Source organism: Kogia breviceps, chromosome 15 (genome assembly GCF_026419965.1).
Source record: "Kogia breviceps isolate mKogBre1 chromosome 15, mKogBre1 haplotype 1, whole genome shotgun sequence".
Classification (NCBI taxonomy): domain Eukaryota; kingdom Metazoa; phylum Chordata; class Mammalia; order Artiodactyla; family Physeteridae; genus Kogia; species Kogia breviceps.
Window position 1 is genome coordinate 81,834,987 of NC_081324.1, and position 16,674 is coordinate 81,851,660.

Sequence of the window (16,674 nt, forward strand, 5' to 3'; positions counted from 1 at the left end):
CCGCCTGCCGATTCAGGAGACACGGGTTCGTGCCCTGGTCCGGGAAGATCCCACATGCCGCGGAGCAACTGAGCCCGTGAGCCATGGCCGCTGAGCCTGTGCGTCCGGAGCCTGCGCTCCGCAACGGGAGAGGCCACAACAGTGAGAGGCCCGCATACCGAAAAAAAAAAAAAAAGAAGAAAGTTAAATGTTCTACAATTTCCTGAGATCTGGTTTAATTTCCATATGCCTTCGAACAATGATCTAAGACAATTCTGCTACACCTTCTGGACCGGGAAAATACATGATCTTGGATTCAGTTATTAATAGATTATAACAGAAAAGACATTATCCTATAATAAGATTCTTCTTAAAGGACAACATTTAAAGTTGGATTATTTCCTTAAGTAATACAGGAAGCAAGATAAGCAGTGGCCTTTTGAAATTTACAGTTTAAATAGTCAGTCCCATGCAACAGCTGGCAATACTGGGTCCTAGGAGGAGAAGATCTCTGAACACGGAAGCAGATTTCACAGGCTACATTTTTTTCCTTTAATTGGGCCATCACGTGGAAGAAAAATTATTTTCCAAAACGATTAAGTACGCTCATCAATTAGCCAGCTAGAGTATCAATCCTGAAGGAAAAATGTAATACATTCTTCTTCTGTAAGTGCCAGCTGTCAAAAACTGTCAGAGTTAGTCAAAGCTTTTTAATGTTCCAATCAAATCATAAAATGAGTGGAAAGTCACTGTATAAAACCCATTAAGCTGTGTTACTAAATGTCCAATGTTACATAAAAACTATAAATAGCTTTGTACTTTTAGGGCTTTTTTTTTTTCAATTTGCTTTTCTTAAAATAATAATGATGTTCAGCTTCAGTTAATAAAGTAATTTTGGAGCTGCCTTAGAGTTTAATCCACATACTCTTTCTGTGTGGAATAAAGAAGGCAAGCAATAATCAAATCAGAATTATAAGCATTCCTTGGAGTATCTGTCGCTAACAATTTTAAAAATTAGAGAAGAGCATCAAAGACAGTGAAGGCTGAAAAAACTAATCATTAGGCTTAATAATCTTACAAATTGACATAACTTTGGGGAATAAAATGCTGTTTCTGGGAAGGGAATCTAGTCTTTTTCAAATATTTGCAAAGGGATTCATACTCTGGTTAAAGGAATATCACTTACTACTGGCTTAAAAATAACAAGGCAGTAGCCAACACTGAACAAATACATTTACCTCAGTGTTCAAAAACTGATTATTGGGCTTCCCTGGTGGCGCAGTGGTTGAGAGTCCGCCTGCCGATGCAGGGGACGCGGGTTCGTGCCCCGGTCCGGGAGGATCCCACATGCCGCGGAGCAGCTGGGCCCGTGAGCCGTGGCCGCTGAGCCTGCGCGTCCGGAGCCTGTGCTCCGCAATGGGAGAGGCCACAACAGTGAGAGGCCCGCGTACCGCAAAACAACAACAACTGATTATTGAGTTAATAAGGGTTTGCTTCCGCACAGTGAACATAGCCTTTCCTCTTTTAGTACACGGTTGATCTAATAGTTGATCTATGGGCACAAATGAGAATGCTGGTAACGGATATTTGCCCAAATAAGTAGCTAAAGTAAGCTGAGGACCAGATTCAAACCACTTAATAACATTGAAATGCTTCTTTTTTTCTTAAAATATGTTAAAAGAACTTTGTTTCTATACTTTCCTGGTAAGTTGTTCCATACTCTGATTGATCCCAGCTCTTCCAGTAATAGCTCCTAGAATTACAAATAATTTCCATGCTAGTAAGATTCTCTGATTACGAAGAAAGACACTTTCTAACAAAAATCAAGAGTAGAACACATGTGGGAACAAAGACACCCAAAGCCATTAATCCAGTTTGTATAGTTTGCACAGAGTAGAAATAACTTTCTTCATTAAAATGTTTTTGTTTTGTTTTCTCCAGGATAGCTAAAAAGAAAGAACCCAAGATGGACATGCTAACAATTTGAAATTTGAGTTTTCAAATCTAAAAGAAATTTTGAAAAGTAAATTGAAACTGAAATGAAGTAAAGGGTGGCATATGAATTTAGTATCTTTCTTTAAGGAAAAACCAAAGAAATCTTCAAATACCTTGTCCAGATGAAGCAGAGATTTGAGGCACTTCGACAATTTCTTATATTTAAAGTAACAGTCCCCGAAACCTAAATACTATATTAGACTTTTGGTGAAAGTAAGTAATAATCCTTAAATTTAACACAGTACTATAACATGAATACTTACTTAAAAAAGAATAAAAATTTACACTATATAAATTTTAAATAAATAGCCATGATATGTACACCAAGTTTTATTTGCCTTTAAACAATACAAATAGAACAAATATGTTATTCAAAATAATAAATCTTGAATTTTACAGAAGAAAAAGAAACTGAAGTGAAACTGTGGGAATTGCTGAACGTCAGAGAAATGTTTCTTCAAAACAAGAGATATTAATTCCTAAAAGATTCCTCTAAAGTTAAAAAAAGATTAAGAAAAACATTAAGCCACTGGGTTATTATGTTAAAAAAAACCTACCTGTTTCTTAATGGACATATGTTTACATTTACAGATAGTAAACTCAGTCTCCTGTCTCATAAAACACAGAAGACACCACTATGTCTAAACTAAGAAAAAAAAATAAAAGCCTCTTTTTCATATTAAAAAACTTTTAAAACCTAAATTTACCTTAACATTATTTTCCAAGAAAACTTAATAGGGAATGGCTAATCTGAAAGCAAAATGTTGTACAAATCACTTTCAAGAAAGGGAATACACCATGGGATTATGCTTATAGCTAGCAGTATCAACTAAAACCTCAAACAATGACACATGAACTCAGAGTATCAGCCGGTCCTCTCCTGCCTCCTGAATTACCTGACCAATGGAAGTTTGGCTTTGTTGTTTCAGAAAGCACTGTTTCTTACATTCCATCAATTGTTCAAAATCACGCCACATTTTCACTTGTTTCATATTTGGACCATGACTTTCTCGTACAGCTTTTTGTTTTTCCCGGAGTTTCTATTGTTAAAAAAAAAATCAAGAATAATTAAATCTCATATAGGGATTTACTTCTATTGTTCTAATCAGAAGAATATGGTATGCTTTGTACATCTGATGAATAATAGCTAAGCCAGGTTCTCCTATGATAGATGAAAATGAAGATGATAAAAGTTAACTAAATTTATGATAGACCTAGGACAACCTGAAATTAAAAAGAACAGAAAAATGTAAAAGAAAGGAAGGGGGAAAAAAATAAAGGGAATCTGGAAAGTGGAGCAGTAACATGGTATATAAAAATATGCAGATTTTGGAAGTCAGAAGACTTGAGTTCCAACTCTGGCTCTGTCACTAGCTGTAAGGAAGACAATTTCTCTGGACTGCAGTTTTCTCAATTGTTCATTAAGTCTAATAATAGGGGTAATTATAAAAGTATCTGCTTTATAAGATTATTTTTTCCACATGACAACAGATATGGAAAAAATTATAAACTACCATGTGTTATATATGTTATTATTATTAAATACTGTATTCTTTCCTGAATCAGTATGCTCTAAGGGTATGCTCTATACCCAAATAAATCAAATTGTATGTAAATATTCCTCAGGGAGAAGGTCTAGTGATATTCTAAAAAGGCCCAAATCCTTATCAGAATTGTTTTTGTTACTACTAGCCTATATAGTTCCACTTGCCAAAATTGTTCTACTTACTGACTCTAAAATTATAAATAGGAATAAGAAAATTTTTCAATACATTGCAAAACTATACTTTGGTTCTGTATTATGGCAAATTGAGGAGAGTGACAAAGAAAGGGAGGCACAAAGTCAGAGACAATGAGAGGAAAGAAAAGAAGGAAGGAAAGAAGAGAAAAACAGAGATGATAGTACACACATAAGGAAACAGTGTGACAGAAATACATACACTGACACAGAGTGTGAGAAATCACCAAGAAGGGCAGAAAAACAAGCAAAGACACAGAAACAGATTGCACAGGAACATCTCCATCTTTTCCTCTTTTAGTATACAAGGTTGATCTAACAGGTGACCTAAGCACACAAGTGAAAAGGCTGGTCATTGGTACTGGCCCAAATAAGAGGCTAAACTAAACTGAGGCCAGGTTCAAAACGCTTACTAAAGACTGCCCTCTCCACCTATGGTTAATGAAAAGCAGTTAACAGCAAATAGCAACAGGAAACAAAACAGAATTAAGAAAATATAATTTAAACATAACCAGCACATTTTGACACAATGCCTGGCATGCAAATACATCTATTTAAGTCTATGTTACATATAAAGTATCTCACAACAAATATTTTTATCCTCATAAACTAAAACAAAAGTAGTAAGTCAGATCAAGAGTTTTAAGAGAACTGAGCATGATTTTAAGATTAAGGTACTACTGGGCTTCCCTGGTGGCGCAGTGGTTGAGAGTCCGCCTGACGATGCAGGGGATACGGGTTCGTGCCCCGGTCCGGGAGGATCCCACGTGCCGCGGAGCGGCTGGGCCCGTGGGCCGTGGCCGCTGGGCCTGCGCGTCCGGAGCCTGTGCCCCGCAACGGGAGGGGCCACAGCAGTGGGGGGCCCGCATACCACAAAAAAAAAAAAAAAAAAAAAAAAAAAAAAAAAAAAAAAAAAAAAAAAAAAAAGATTAAGGTACTACTTAACTGTAACTTTTCTTATATTATTGGAATAATTTCCTTATCAAAATCCTAACAATCTATAAAAGTTATTTAAAGAACCAAAGACAGGATGTGGGGACTGTCTGTATCAGAAATATTATGTTACTGTCACTTATTACAGATTTATTTTGTGGACAGTTGCAATGTACAAAAAATACTTGTCACAGATTTCATTGTTCTTAAAAGGAGGTGGTACAGGAGGAGGAAAGTTACAACTTTCAGTACAATATTCCATCTTGGTAAGGCAAATTCTAGTATATGATAGTGTGAATTGTAGCACTATAGCTTGGTCTAATTTCAGAAACTCAGTTGGCATGAGGAGGTCTGTGGATGTCCACTCTTTGCTGGTTTGGAAGGTATATGATATTGTCAGTTTCAAAGCCTAGGTATGTTCTGTGTTTGCCTTGAAAATTTAGACCTACTCTAGGAGTGAAAGGATCAAGAAGCTTTGTTTCTTAAATGAGCCTGACAATCGGGGCATGAACTAATCAGTGGCTCATTTTGCTGGAACATGCTTGATGTCAGACTGCTGCTACTGCTTTCCCCCAAAATCCTGCAGTAAAACACTACACTGGAAGGGGAAAGAATAATCTTTAATCATATTTAGCAATTAAGTTTGGGTCTTCGAAAGGATTCAAGGTTTGACAAATATTTCTCTACACATAGCATCCATCCAGATACTTTTCAAAACAAATGAAATAGAGGAATATTTTCATATAAAAATATATATTACTTAACTTATGAAATACCTGGATGAAAGTCAATTATTGGCAATCATACTAAATCCTAAAGCCCCCCAAATCTCTAGTTAAAATACTGTACAAATGAATGTACAACTTGATTCAAATACATACTTTCGAATATGAAAATTATTTTTTCCTTTTGAGTATGGCATGTCATTTCATAAATGGAATAAGGTGTACAGAACTCAATTTCTCTGATGAAATGGAAGGATCAGCTTTAATGTTTCTTTTTATTTTTTACTTAGATTAATATGATGGACATTTATTCACAATTCATACAAAAAGAACAGATAAACACTTTTATAGATATGGCTGATTCCAGGTTTGGGACAGGAAATGTACAGAATGAGCCTTTTGTCTGGAACATTTTGTCATTCCAGAAAATAAAGAAGCCATCAAAGCCTAGTAGGATTGTTTCAAAAGGATTCAGGAGCTGACTTCAAGAGGCTTCCACCGGCCAAACATGGGGCAATTTGAGCATGGATAGGAATAATAATTGCAATGGATTGAAACATATAAAACATGTTAAATCTGGGAGTTATACAGATACTTTTAAAGGATGATAAAAAATGAACTCATCTTTTTGAAAACCAGTAATAAACAAATCAAGCAGTTATTCTGCCTTTCCTATATGGCCTGTACTTTAGAGTAACCAAAGAGTTGGTAAGTTGCTCTTAACAGAATTACTCCAGCCAATAAATGAAGAAGGAACAACATAATTAGAATATGACTGTTTTGCAACCTCTAATGAATTAATGGATTGAGGAAGTGATTTTCATTGGCTGCCTACATTACAAAAAGAGAGCTTCCCAAAGATTGAATCGTATTTAATCAAGCCTCTAAACCTAACTGCCCATCACAGGACATGCTGGGGACAAAAGAACGTGCTAACTGACACTACAGGGAGGCCATCAACAGAGCTCAGAATGCTGGAAAATGACAAATGATCAGTTTTTTTTCTTCCAACAAATAAATTGTAAAGAAAAAAGATGGACTAGTAACCTAGAGAAAAAGGGACTTAAGAAATATATCAACTAATAGCAATGTATGAACTCTTATTAGGATCCTGATCTGAACAAATAAACCATTAAGAAATTATGAGACAATTGGTGAAGTTTGAACACTGACTGGGTATTGGGTATTATGCAATTATTGTTAAATTATTTTTGGCATAATAATAGTATTGCAGTTATGTTAAAAAAAAAGAGTCTTTATGATACATACTGAAATATGACCAGATAAAACAATTAAATCTCTGAGATTTGCCTAAAAATGGGCAAATCTGGGAGTGGGACTATAGATAAAACAAGACTGGTCACAAATTTAATTACTGAAGTTGAGTGATGCTTACATGTGAGTTCTTTATATTATTTCCTCAATTTTTTATTTAGGCTTGAAATTTTCCATAATAAAAACTTTTAATTTTTTTAGTTCTTTTAAAAGTTTTTTAAAAAAGACTTAAAAAGTCTACTTAGTAATTACTTCGTTGTTCTCTACACTATTTGTTTTTCTGAAGTTCATCGTTAGAATATTACTTACAGGTTTATGGGAGCTAATTCAGCTTTTATGTAAAAGCAGATATATGTAAATATGTTTTTAATAATGACTCAAATGAAAAAATGTAAGTAAGAATGAATAATTTTACTATCACCAATTTATTAAGTCAGACCAACAGCTAAACTGTACAATGCATTAGGACTGAAACAAAGCCATATTTTTCATTTGTACTTTCAGGATGGACAAGCCTATATATATATATATATATATATATATATATATATATATATATATATATACATAATCATTTCCAGGCTGCAGACTCAAGAATATTTGAACGTTGAAATTAGACACCCATATATAATCAGTATTTTAAAAGAAAAACCGCAGCCAACAATTTCTAACTCTGATGCTACAAACTTGACACTCCTATTAGAAAAACTAATAAGGAACTTCAATTTTCAATAGTGAAACTAAGTAAAGAAACAGATAAAATGGCATATAGTGAAGCATGGTTAGCATTCACTATGCAATGTGGATTTAAAATCATTGAAGATTAGAATCAATCAAAAAAATCAATTAGTCATTTAAGTCCTGATGTTCAAGGCCCTACCACCTCTTCTACTAGGAATGGCTCAGAGAACTGAGAAAACAAGACTCAATCACACGCTCCTATTTTTAGTAGCCTTCATATAAGACTGGCAGGTAGGGAGTGAGTATCTTAAGTAAAGTTTTTCGATTATTTGTATTAATTGAATCAATGTTTGTAAAGGACTTAGACTAGTCCCTGGCTCATAGTAAGAGCTTTGTGTTTATTAAATAAAATAAATAACTTTATACTTATCTCAAAAGTATAATCCCAGTACTCCCAGATACCTGGGAATAATCTGAAACTTGTAGTTCATTAAACGTGGCATTTTGTTTGTTATGCATGAACTCTTCGTTATTTAAAACTGGATTTCCCCCCTCCTCCCAAATTCATGTGCCTTCACTTTTTTTTTTTTTTTTTTTTTTTTTGCGGTATGCGGGCCTCTCACTGTTGTGGCCTCTCCCATTGCGGGGCACAGGCTCCGGACGCGCAGGCCTAGCGGCCATGGCTCACGGGCTTAGTTGCTCCGCGGCATGTGGGATCCTCCCGGACCAGGGCACGAACCCGTGTCTCCTGCATCGGCAGGCGGATTCTCAACCACTGCGCCACCAGGGAAGCCCTGCCTTCACTTTTATAAAACTAAATTCCTAAGGAAGAGTCTTCATCTTTTTTTTTTTTTTTTTTTTTTTTTTGCGGTACACGGGCCTCTCACTGTTGTGGCCTCTCCCGTTGCGGAGCACAGGCTCTGGATGCGCAGGCTCAGCAGCCATGGCTCACGGGCCCAGCCGCTCCGCGGCATGTGGGATCTTCCCAGACCGGGGCACGAACCTGTGTGCCCTGCATCGGAAGGCAGACTCTCAACCACTGCACCACCAGGGAAGCCTGAGTCTTCATCTTTGAAAGGGAGTAAGAAAGTTCCAATTTCCTCTATAAACTTAAAAAAAATGACAATGGCATAACCATGTACTGAAAGCCTGAATAGACACATTAAAAAAAAATACATTCTTGGGACTTCCCTGGTGGTGCAGTGGTTAAGAACCCCCCTTGCCAATGCAGGGGACACAAGTTCGATCCCTGGTCCGGGAAGATCCCACATGCCACGGAGCAACTAAGCCTGTGTGCCACAACTACTGAGCCCACGTGCTGCAACTACTGAAGCCTGTGTGCCTACAGCCCGTGCTCCGCAACAAGAGAAACCACAGCAATGAGAAGCCTGTGCCCCTGCTTGCTGCAACTAGAGAAAGCCTGCGTGCAACAACGAAGACCCAACGCAGCCAAAAATAAAAATGCATTCTTACCTTTCCAAGATTTTCCTGTTCAGCAATATTTTTGGTATACTGTTCCCTGGGGAGTAAGCATAATGATTTAGTTTACATTTACTTCAATTGATTTGATCATACAACTAAATTATAAATTAACATATCTATCTAAATATATTAGACAATACAGTTCAGAGTACTAGAGTCAGAATGAAACCCATTATCAAACACTCCCTTTTCCAATCTTTAGTCAGTTCATCTAATAAACAGTAATATAAGGAAAAAACCAAGGCAAAATATCATGTAAGAAGTACTATTTCCAGTTAATTTACACTTAAATCAATGGCAATCCATTTGCTTAAATTACACTTTTTTTTAAAGAGGTTTGCAGAAGAGAGAAAGGATACACATTTTAAAAATACATTAAATAGCATCTAACCCAGCAATCCAACTTCTAGGAAGTCATCCTACAGAAAAACTCTCATAAGTTAATAAAGATGAAAGCAAAGACTATTACTTCACCATTGCTTATAGTAGTGAAAATCTGCAACCAACTAAATGTTGATAGATGGGGAAATGTTTAAATAAATTATGGTACATCCGTTCAAAGGAATAATTCAGAGTTGTTAAAAAAGAATTAGGTAGATCTATAAATACTGTAGTGGAAAAAATTCTAGATAAATTATTAAGAAAAAACCTGTATATGTAGTTTAATTTTATTTATGTATACACACATATACAGACATACTAGCAAAAGCATGGGAAAAGAATATGGGATAATATACAACAAAATATTAACAGTAGACATTTATGAGGTACGGCAGTGTGGACAACATTCAATTTTTGCGTGTTATACTTGATAATGGTTACTTTTTGTTTTTATAAGTATTCCTTTTGTAAGCTAAAAAAGCTACAAATTTTTAATGTAAAAATAGAAATAAAAATAACATCATATTGTATTTTTCAAACAAAGGTATAATTATATTTTAATATTATATAAGACAAAAAGTGAGATTTAAAGTGTTAAGGACAAAGATTGAAGGATGAGGACACAGGAACCAAGGACAAAGGAACCAATGACAAGAAGATAAGAGATTTTAGACCTCAAATTTGTACGGAAAAATACTATATTGTTGTGTAAAGCTACACAGTAGTACTTAAGAAGAAATTAAACAACACAAAATTGGGAATCTAAAAAATCATAAACCACAAAGACAAACTCTAGCAGCTTAAGTGAAGAAAGATTTGCATTTATGTAAAAAGGGAGGTAAACATGATTAGAACAGAGAGAATGGCAATCAAAAGTACCTGAAGTCTTACAGAGCTGAAGTGAAGGTAGAATTTGTGCACAGGAATAAGAGTGGAAGGGAACAGACACAATCTTGATGAACCTTCATTTTGCCCTTAAAATTTATGAGACACTAAGTCAAAATTGTTTACCTTTCTAGCTCTCCAATGAAAAAAAGCTGGGAGGAAATAAATGACATATCCCTCAAGAAGAATGTATAGTTATAATTAAGAGAGCTTTAAATAATTCATTTATTACCCTAGGCCTGAGGAATGTCCAAACTGTTTTAGAATTTCCATTTATATTTTATCAAGAAATCAACAGGCACATGCTCTTTCCCCATAACACTAATATGTAATTTTAATTTATTCAATGAATTTATTCAAGAAATAATTACAGAGCACCTGTTATGTACCAAGCATGCCCTGGGATTTCAAAAAGAAAACAGGACAGACAGGGTCCTTGCCCTCTAGGAATTCATACTATATCATTTCCAAAATACTGCTATATATATTATATTTAAATTGAGCCTCTGTGGTATATATTATTCTCTTTATTTTATAGATGAGGAATGATTTGTCCAAGGTCACAAAACTAGGAACTGGAAAAATCAGGTTAGAAACAATTTTATGGTCTCTCTCTAGTACTTTGATATATAATATGCTGCCTCTTTAAATAAAATTAAAATTTGCAGATGATCTTTCAAAACCAAGCTAATTTCTTACACCTTTGGCCTTACCAGTAAGTACCATAAAAGTAGAAAATGAAATAACATTAAAAATATTGTGTCTACAATAGTAATAATATTTTAAACATGTATCAGTGAGTTTAGAGTATAATTAACTCCATTTTATTCTTAAATTCTTATCATGTACTACTCTAGTCAGGGCGCAATATTTTTCTATTGGAAAACTGAGGAATGGTAAAGGTTTACAATGATTTTTAAAATGATGAAGAGGAATATCTAGCTAGAAAACTGATAAGAAAACCAATAGTTGAGGAGCTAGATTTCCTTTTTTACTATTTATATTGATCACTTTGGAAGAAAAGAAACAATTTCTAAAACTTTTATTTTTCAAGAACAAAATTAAATTCTCACATTTGTGAAATATTAGCATTAACTATATAGATTTAATGAGCAAAGTTTACATTCAATGAAAGAATTTGAATAAGTACATTCAGTATGTTTTTTTAAATGTAGACTTATTATTTTTAAAAATTATTTATTTATTTATTTGGCTGTGTCAGGTCTTAGTTGCGGCATTTGGGATCTTTTGTTGCGATGCGCAGACTCTCTAGTTGTGGCGCGTGGGCTCCAGAGCGCGCGGGCTTCAGTACATGCAGCACGCAGGCTCTCTAATTGTGGCATGTGGGCTCCGGAGTGCGCAGTCTCAGTAGTTGCAGCATGTGGGCTTAGTTGCTCTGCGACATGTGGGATCTTAGTTCCCTGACCAGGGATCGAACCTGTGTCCCCCTGCATTGCAGGGGGATTCTTAACCACTGGACCACCAGGAAAGTCCCTGTATGTTTAATATGTTAGACCATTAAAAATTAATATCCTATTTATAGGATATTTTTGGTCTGGCCTGCATTATATAAAAAAATTTAGACTTTGCAAAACATTCTATTTCTTAGATTTCTTTTTGTAATATTAATGTATATGCCACTAAAAATCTCAACTGCAGTCTAGAATAAATGCGAATCCCACACTTCATTTGAGTTCTTACCGAATGGTAAAAGCAAAACATTTGAATTATAAGGGGCAAAGAAAGCTTATCTTGTTCATTACTGCATTTTATCAAAGCTAGCAATTCAACTATAAACGTATTTTTTAAGACAGCATTTGATTCATTACAATATGCTGCAAGCTAGGATTACAAAAAGAAAAAATCACCATATAAAGACTAGTAGTATTTATACACCCTTTTTTGTTTTAAAGGCTGACACACTGTGATCACACAGTTTCTAGCTGAAATGCAGTCACTCACATTGCACAATGAGCAGGCCAACAACCAGAGTCCAGGCCATGTAGGACTTAAAAAATAGACCAACCTTAGTGCTTTTAAAAAAGCAATTATGAAATTATACGTATTCCTGAGGAGGGGATAATGGGGATTAACTGCTTAATGGTTGTAAAAGTTTCTGTTTCGGGTGATGAAAAAGTTTTGGTAATATATAGTGGTTATGGTTGCATAGTATTTTTAATGTAATCAATGCAACACTTTTAATTATACACTTAAAAATGGCAAATTTTATGTTATTTATCTTTTGCCACAATAAAAAAGCAAGCAAGCAAGCAAGCAAAATTATATGTATTCTTACTTAGTCAGCAGGGCTGGACTATCCAGAAGATGTTTAACAAGATTTAATCCTAAATAATACCTTACTATATGCTTATTTAAGTACTCTGACTTTGTATAATTCCATCTCATTTGTAAAACTTCTATAGATTAAAACATTAAGTAACTCAATATAAAAACAACAAAATTACTTGCCTAATTGCCTTTCTTTTTTCTTGTTGATCAGAAGAGACATATGCCTTCATTTCATCAGTAGCACGACAAAGTTGTACTTCTAGATTCTAAATGGAAAGACTAAGGTTTAGGTTAAGTCCTTGATACAGAAAAATCTCAGAAAAGTTTTTGATCCACTTTCTTTGTCTTACCTTAATCATACAATTTGTATAATGGTATCTACTTTCATCTTGAAGACATTCTTCACGGAGTCCTCTGACTTCCTAAGGTATATAATTTTAAATGGGCAACATTATCGAAAGAATAATCAGATACAGAAAGGATGACTAAATTTACAACAAAAGAAATACCATCAGAGTATTTCCTCCTCTGAAACCGAAACTTTATTATAATAGACTAGGTTGCAATCTTTTCTAGAGACCACTCATATCACTCTACAACCTATAAGTTTAGTTATTTATTAAGTACCTACTGTGTGCCCAGCTCTGTGCTAGGTGCTGGGGACAGAGGGTGAACAAGACAGGTCCCTGCTCTCATTCAAGTAGAGGAAACAGACATAAACAAGGAAACATGTAATGAAGGTAGTTTCAGATGGGAAAAAGTGCTATGAAGAAAATTCTGCAGTAGAATGTGATAGGGTGACTGAGTGGGCAATGTTAGGTGATCAGAGAAGACCTCTAGGAGGATGTGACATTTAGGGTGAGACCTAAAAGGTGAAAAGGAGAGATCAAGGCAAAGAGTTGGTGATAGAGTATCCCAAAGAGAGAAGAATACATGCAAAACCCCCAAGGTGAAAACAAGCTTGGCCTGTTTGAAGTACAAGAAGGTGGCCAATGTGGCTGGGGCCCTGTGGGCGAGGAGTAGAGCACATGGATATGAAGTTCATGGAAGCAAGGAGGGCCTTATAGACCACAGTTCTGAAGTTAGATTTTAAGTGCAACAGGAAGCCAAAGGAGGGTAGCCTAAGTGCTGTATAGGTTTCTTTGGCTGCTCTATGGAGAATAAACCTTAGGAAGGCAAGCGTGGAAGGGGAGAGTAGGTGGGAGGTTACAGTGCGAGTCTAGGGGGCTTGGACACTGGCAGTAGGGGTGCAGATGGAGAATTTAGTATGTACACATCAAGTTTGAAGAAATACAAATCTCTGCAGCTTAGGAGACAGACTCAGGGGATGAGGGCAAAGATTTGGGAATTTTTTGACATTGGTAGTGAAAATATGCATATACAGGCAGTTTCTGCTAAGTTGTTAAAATAAAAACTGTCTTCTTACCTGTTCTAATTTGGACCGATTGCTTTCAAGACCTGCTGCACAGCTATCATACTGGGATTTCTTTTCATCACACTCCTGGGTTAATTCCTAGTATGAAAAGGGTAATTAATTGAATAAGTAAAAAACAAAGGCCTAAAATATGGCTCTGAAACAATACATGCCCTTGTCAGTCTTGTAACTTAACTCTAAGCTTCTTGGCATACTTAGGAGTTATTTATACAACAATCAGACATTTGAGAATTATGACAGATGAAGGTGCTGATAAAAACAATAGCTGCCATGTATCGAGCTGTGTGCCAGGCTCTCTGTTAGAAGCTGGGGATAAAACAGTGAGCAAAACAGCCAAAAATCCTTCCCCTCAAGTAGTGCTCAGACAAGTAAACAGGCTGAGTGCTATGATGGATGAATGCAAGGTGTTACAGGAGCACATGGGACGCTCACTGGACCTAACCCAGGCTTGGGGATCAGTGCAGACAACCTCCTGGAGAAATTGATATCTAAGCTGAGGTACGAAGGATTAGTAAGAATAGTTAGAAGGGACAAGAGGAGGAGAATGTTCATAAAAAAAGGAACACTATGTATGAAGTCTTAGACTTGGAACTAGAGAGAAGAAGGACAATTTAGGACATATAAGTAGTTTATTATACTGGAGCATGTCTGGCAAGTGTGAGAAGAGGCTGAAGACTTTGGCAGAGGCCTGATCAGAACTTTGTAAACCATGTTAAGGGTGTTTGAGCTTTACCTTTAACAATAACTAAGTCTCAAAACAACCTCTTGAGGTAGGTATTAATATCCCCACATCGTGCAAGGACAAGTATCTTGCAAAAGATTGTATTGCTGGAAAGACGTGTTAGAATTTGAATTCAGGCTGTTTGAGTAGTTTCACACTTTCTTCTAACATAATATTTTGAAACTGATAATCTGAAAATCTTCTTCTACCAACACCTGGAAATTCTAAAAGTATCAACAAATGCTTGATAAGGTAGGGCAAACATCCTTTCAGATCCAGAGCTAACTGAACTCTCAAGGAAGTAAAAGGAGGATGACAGCCTATGGCTACACTTGGTGAAGGAACTGGGAGTCAATCTTGAAAACAGAATGATTATAATGTCCAGGCAGGGCAAAAGACCTGGAAACCTGTGAATAAAGTGTTAACACCAGGCCTGGATTGAATCAGGCCAGCCTGGGAATGACCTTGGTTTCACACAGCACAGTTTCCTTGGGAACTGGAGAGTTAACATAAATGGGTAATATTGTGTGGTGCTTCTGCTGTGTGGGACTACATCTGGTTTGGGGTGACTAGCACAGTATAAAAGATTGGTGGGAAAAAGGAGCCATGGCTTTTGTGAATCAAAGTGACCTACAGACATCTAAGGCTCTCGTGGTTGACAGTCACATACACCCCAAGTGGGAGAAGGGTCAACAGAGGCTGTGTACTTGGGTAGCTGCTGGGCCTGTCAATGAGATGAAGATACTACAGTATATGAAAGCCTTTTTTTGTTTGTGAGTTTGATGGCCAAACTGATCAGTAAATGCAGCCATGCTACTTCAGAGGAGGATGGAAAAAAGGAGTCTGTCCTCAGGCAGGTTTGGGTTTTGGATTTACCCTACCTACGTGGTCTAAGAACTCCCAAGCTGAGACATTAACTCAAAATTAGCTCCAAGCTTGTGATATTCCTAAAACACCTGGCAGAACAACAGCAAAACCACTCTGGAAGGACACACCCTCCATCTTAGCTGCCAGGACTCAAGAGACAAAAACCTTACTAAAGATAAACTCACAATCCAAAAGTATAAATATATAAGGAACAATCATTCCATTATGAGTGAGAATCAGAAGATATAAAACACACAGCAGGACTATATCTCCAGGAACTTCGAATACTAGAAGAAAGTCTATTAAATAAATATGCTTAAAATAATTAAAGTTGTAAAGGAGGAACTGAAAATAAAAGACTAAAAAAGGCACAGTGAGTAAAAATAGACAAAAATGAAAAAAAAAGTCACTGAAATTAAAAACTAAGTAGGTGACATAAACATAAGATTGGCTCAGGAGATAAAAGAATGAACTAGAAAACAGAGCTGAAGAAATTATCCAAAATTCATCACAGAGAGAGACAAAGAGATGAAAATATGAAAATGAGGTTAAACAACAGGGAACAGAATAAATATGTCTAACATATATCGAACAGGAGTTGCTGAAGAACAGACTAGAAAGACCAGGGGAGAGAATATTTGAAGATATCATGTAGAATTTTTCCAGAATTAATGTGAGACAAAAAAGCACAGATTCCAGCAGAGCACATAAAACTAAATCTATACTTAGATCATGGCAGTGAAACTGGACAACACCAAAGACAAAGATAAAAATATTAAAACCATCTACAGATTTAAGGCAATCCCTATCAAAATACCAATGTTACTTTTCACATACTAGAACAAATAATTTAAAAACTTGTATGGAAACACAAAAGACCCTGAATAGCCAAAACAATCTTCAGAAAGTAGAATAGAGCTGGAGGTATCATACTCCCTGACTTCAGACTATACTACAAAACTATGGTAATCAAAACAGTATGGTACTGGCAACAAAAACAGACACATAGATCAATGGAACAGAATAGAGAACCCAGAAATAAACCCACACACTTAATGGCCAACTAATCTATGACAAAGGAGACAAGAATACACAATTGAGAAAAGACTGTCTCTGCAATAAGTGGTGCTGGGAAAACTGGACAGCTAAGTGTAAAGGAATGAAATTGGAACATTTCCTCACACCATGTACAAAAATAAACTCAAAATGGAAAAGGGAACCCTCTTGCACTGTTGGCAGGAACGTAAATTGATATAGCCACTATGGAGAACAGTATGGAGGTTCCTTA

At 35.9% G+C, this 16,674-nt stretch overlaps 1 protein-coding gene across 12 annotated transcripts in view; it reads right to left on the bottom strand.

The window, feature by feature from the left end:
* Positions 1 to 201: 201 nt before the first annotated feature.
* IFT81 (intraflagellar transport 81) overlaps positions 202 to 16,674 on the bottom strand; it is a 190,913-nt gene continuing 174,440 nt past the window's right edge. For 11 of the 12 annotated variants that reach the window (XM_067015032.1, XM_067015037.1, XM_067015036.1 and 8 more), the window contains 5 exons: positions 13,790 to 13,876; positions 12,714 to 12,785; positions 12,544 to 12,629; positions 8,800 to 8,845; positions 202 to 3,014 (listed from right to left, as the gene is read on the bottom strand). In XM_067015032.1, the coding sequence (XP_066871133.1) occupies positions 2,832 to 3,014; positions 8,800 to 8,845; positions 12,544 to 12,629; positions 12,714 to 12,785; positions 13,790 to 13,876 (474 nt within the window). In that variant the 3' untranslated portion in view covers positions 202 to 2,831. Of the gene's footprint in view, positions 3,015 to 5,146; positions 5,244 to 8,799; positions 8,846 to 12,543; positions 12,630 to 12,713; positions 12,786 to 13,789; positions 13,877 to 16,674 lie in introns of those variants that run through there. The other variant, XM_067015039.1, reaches the window with a different exon arrangement.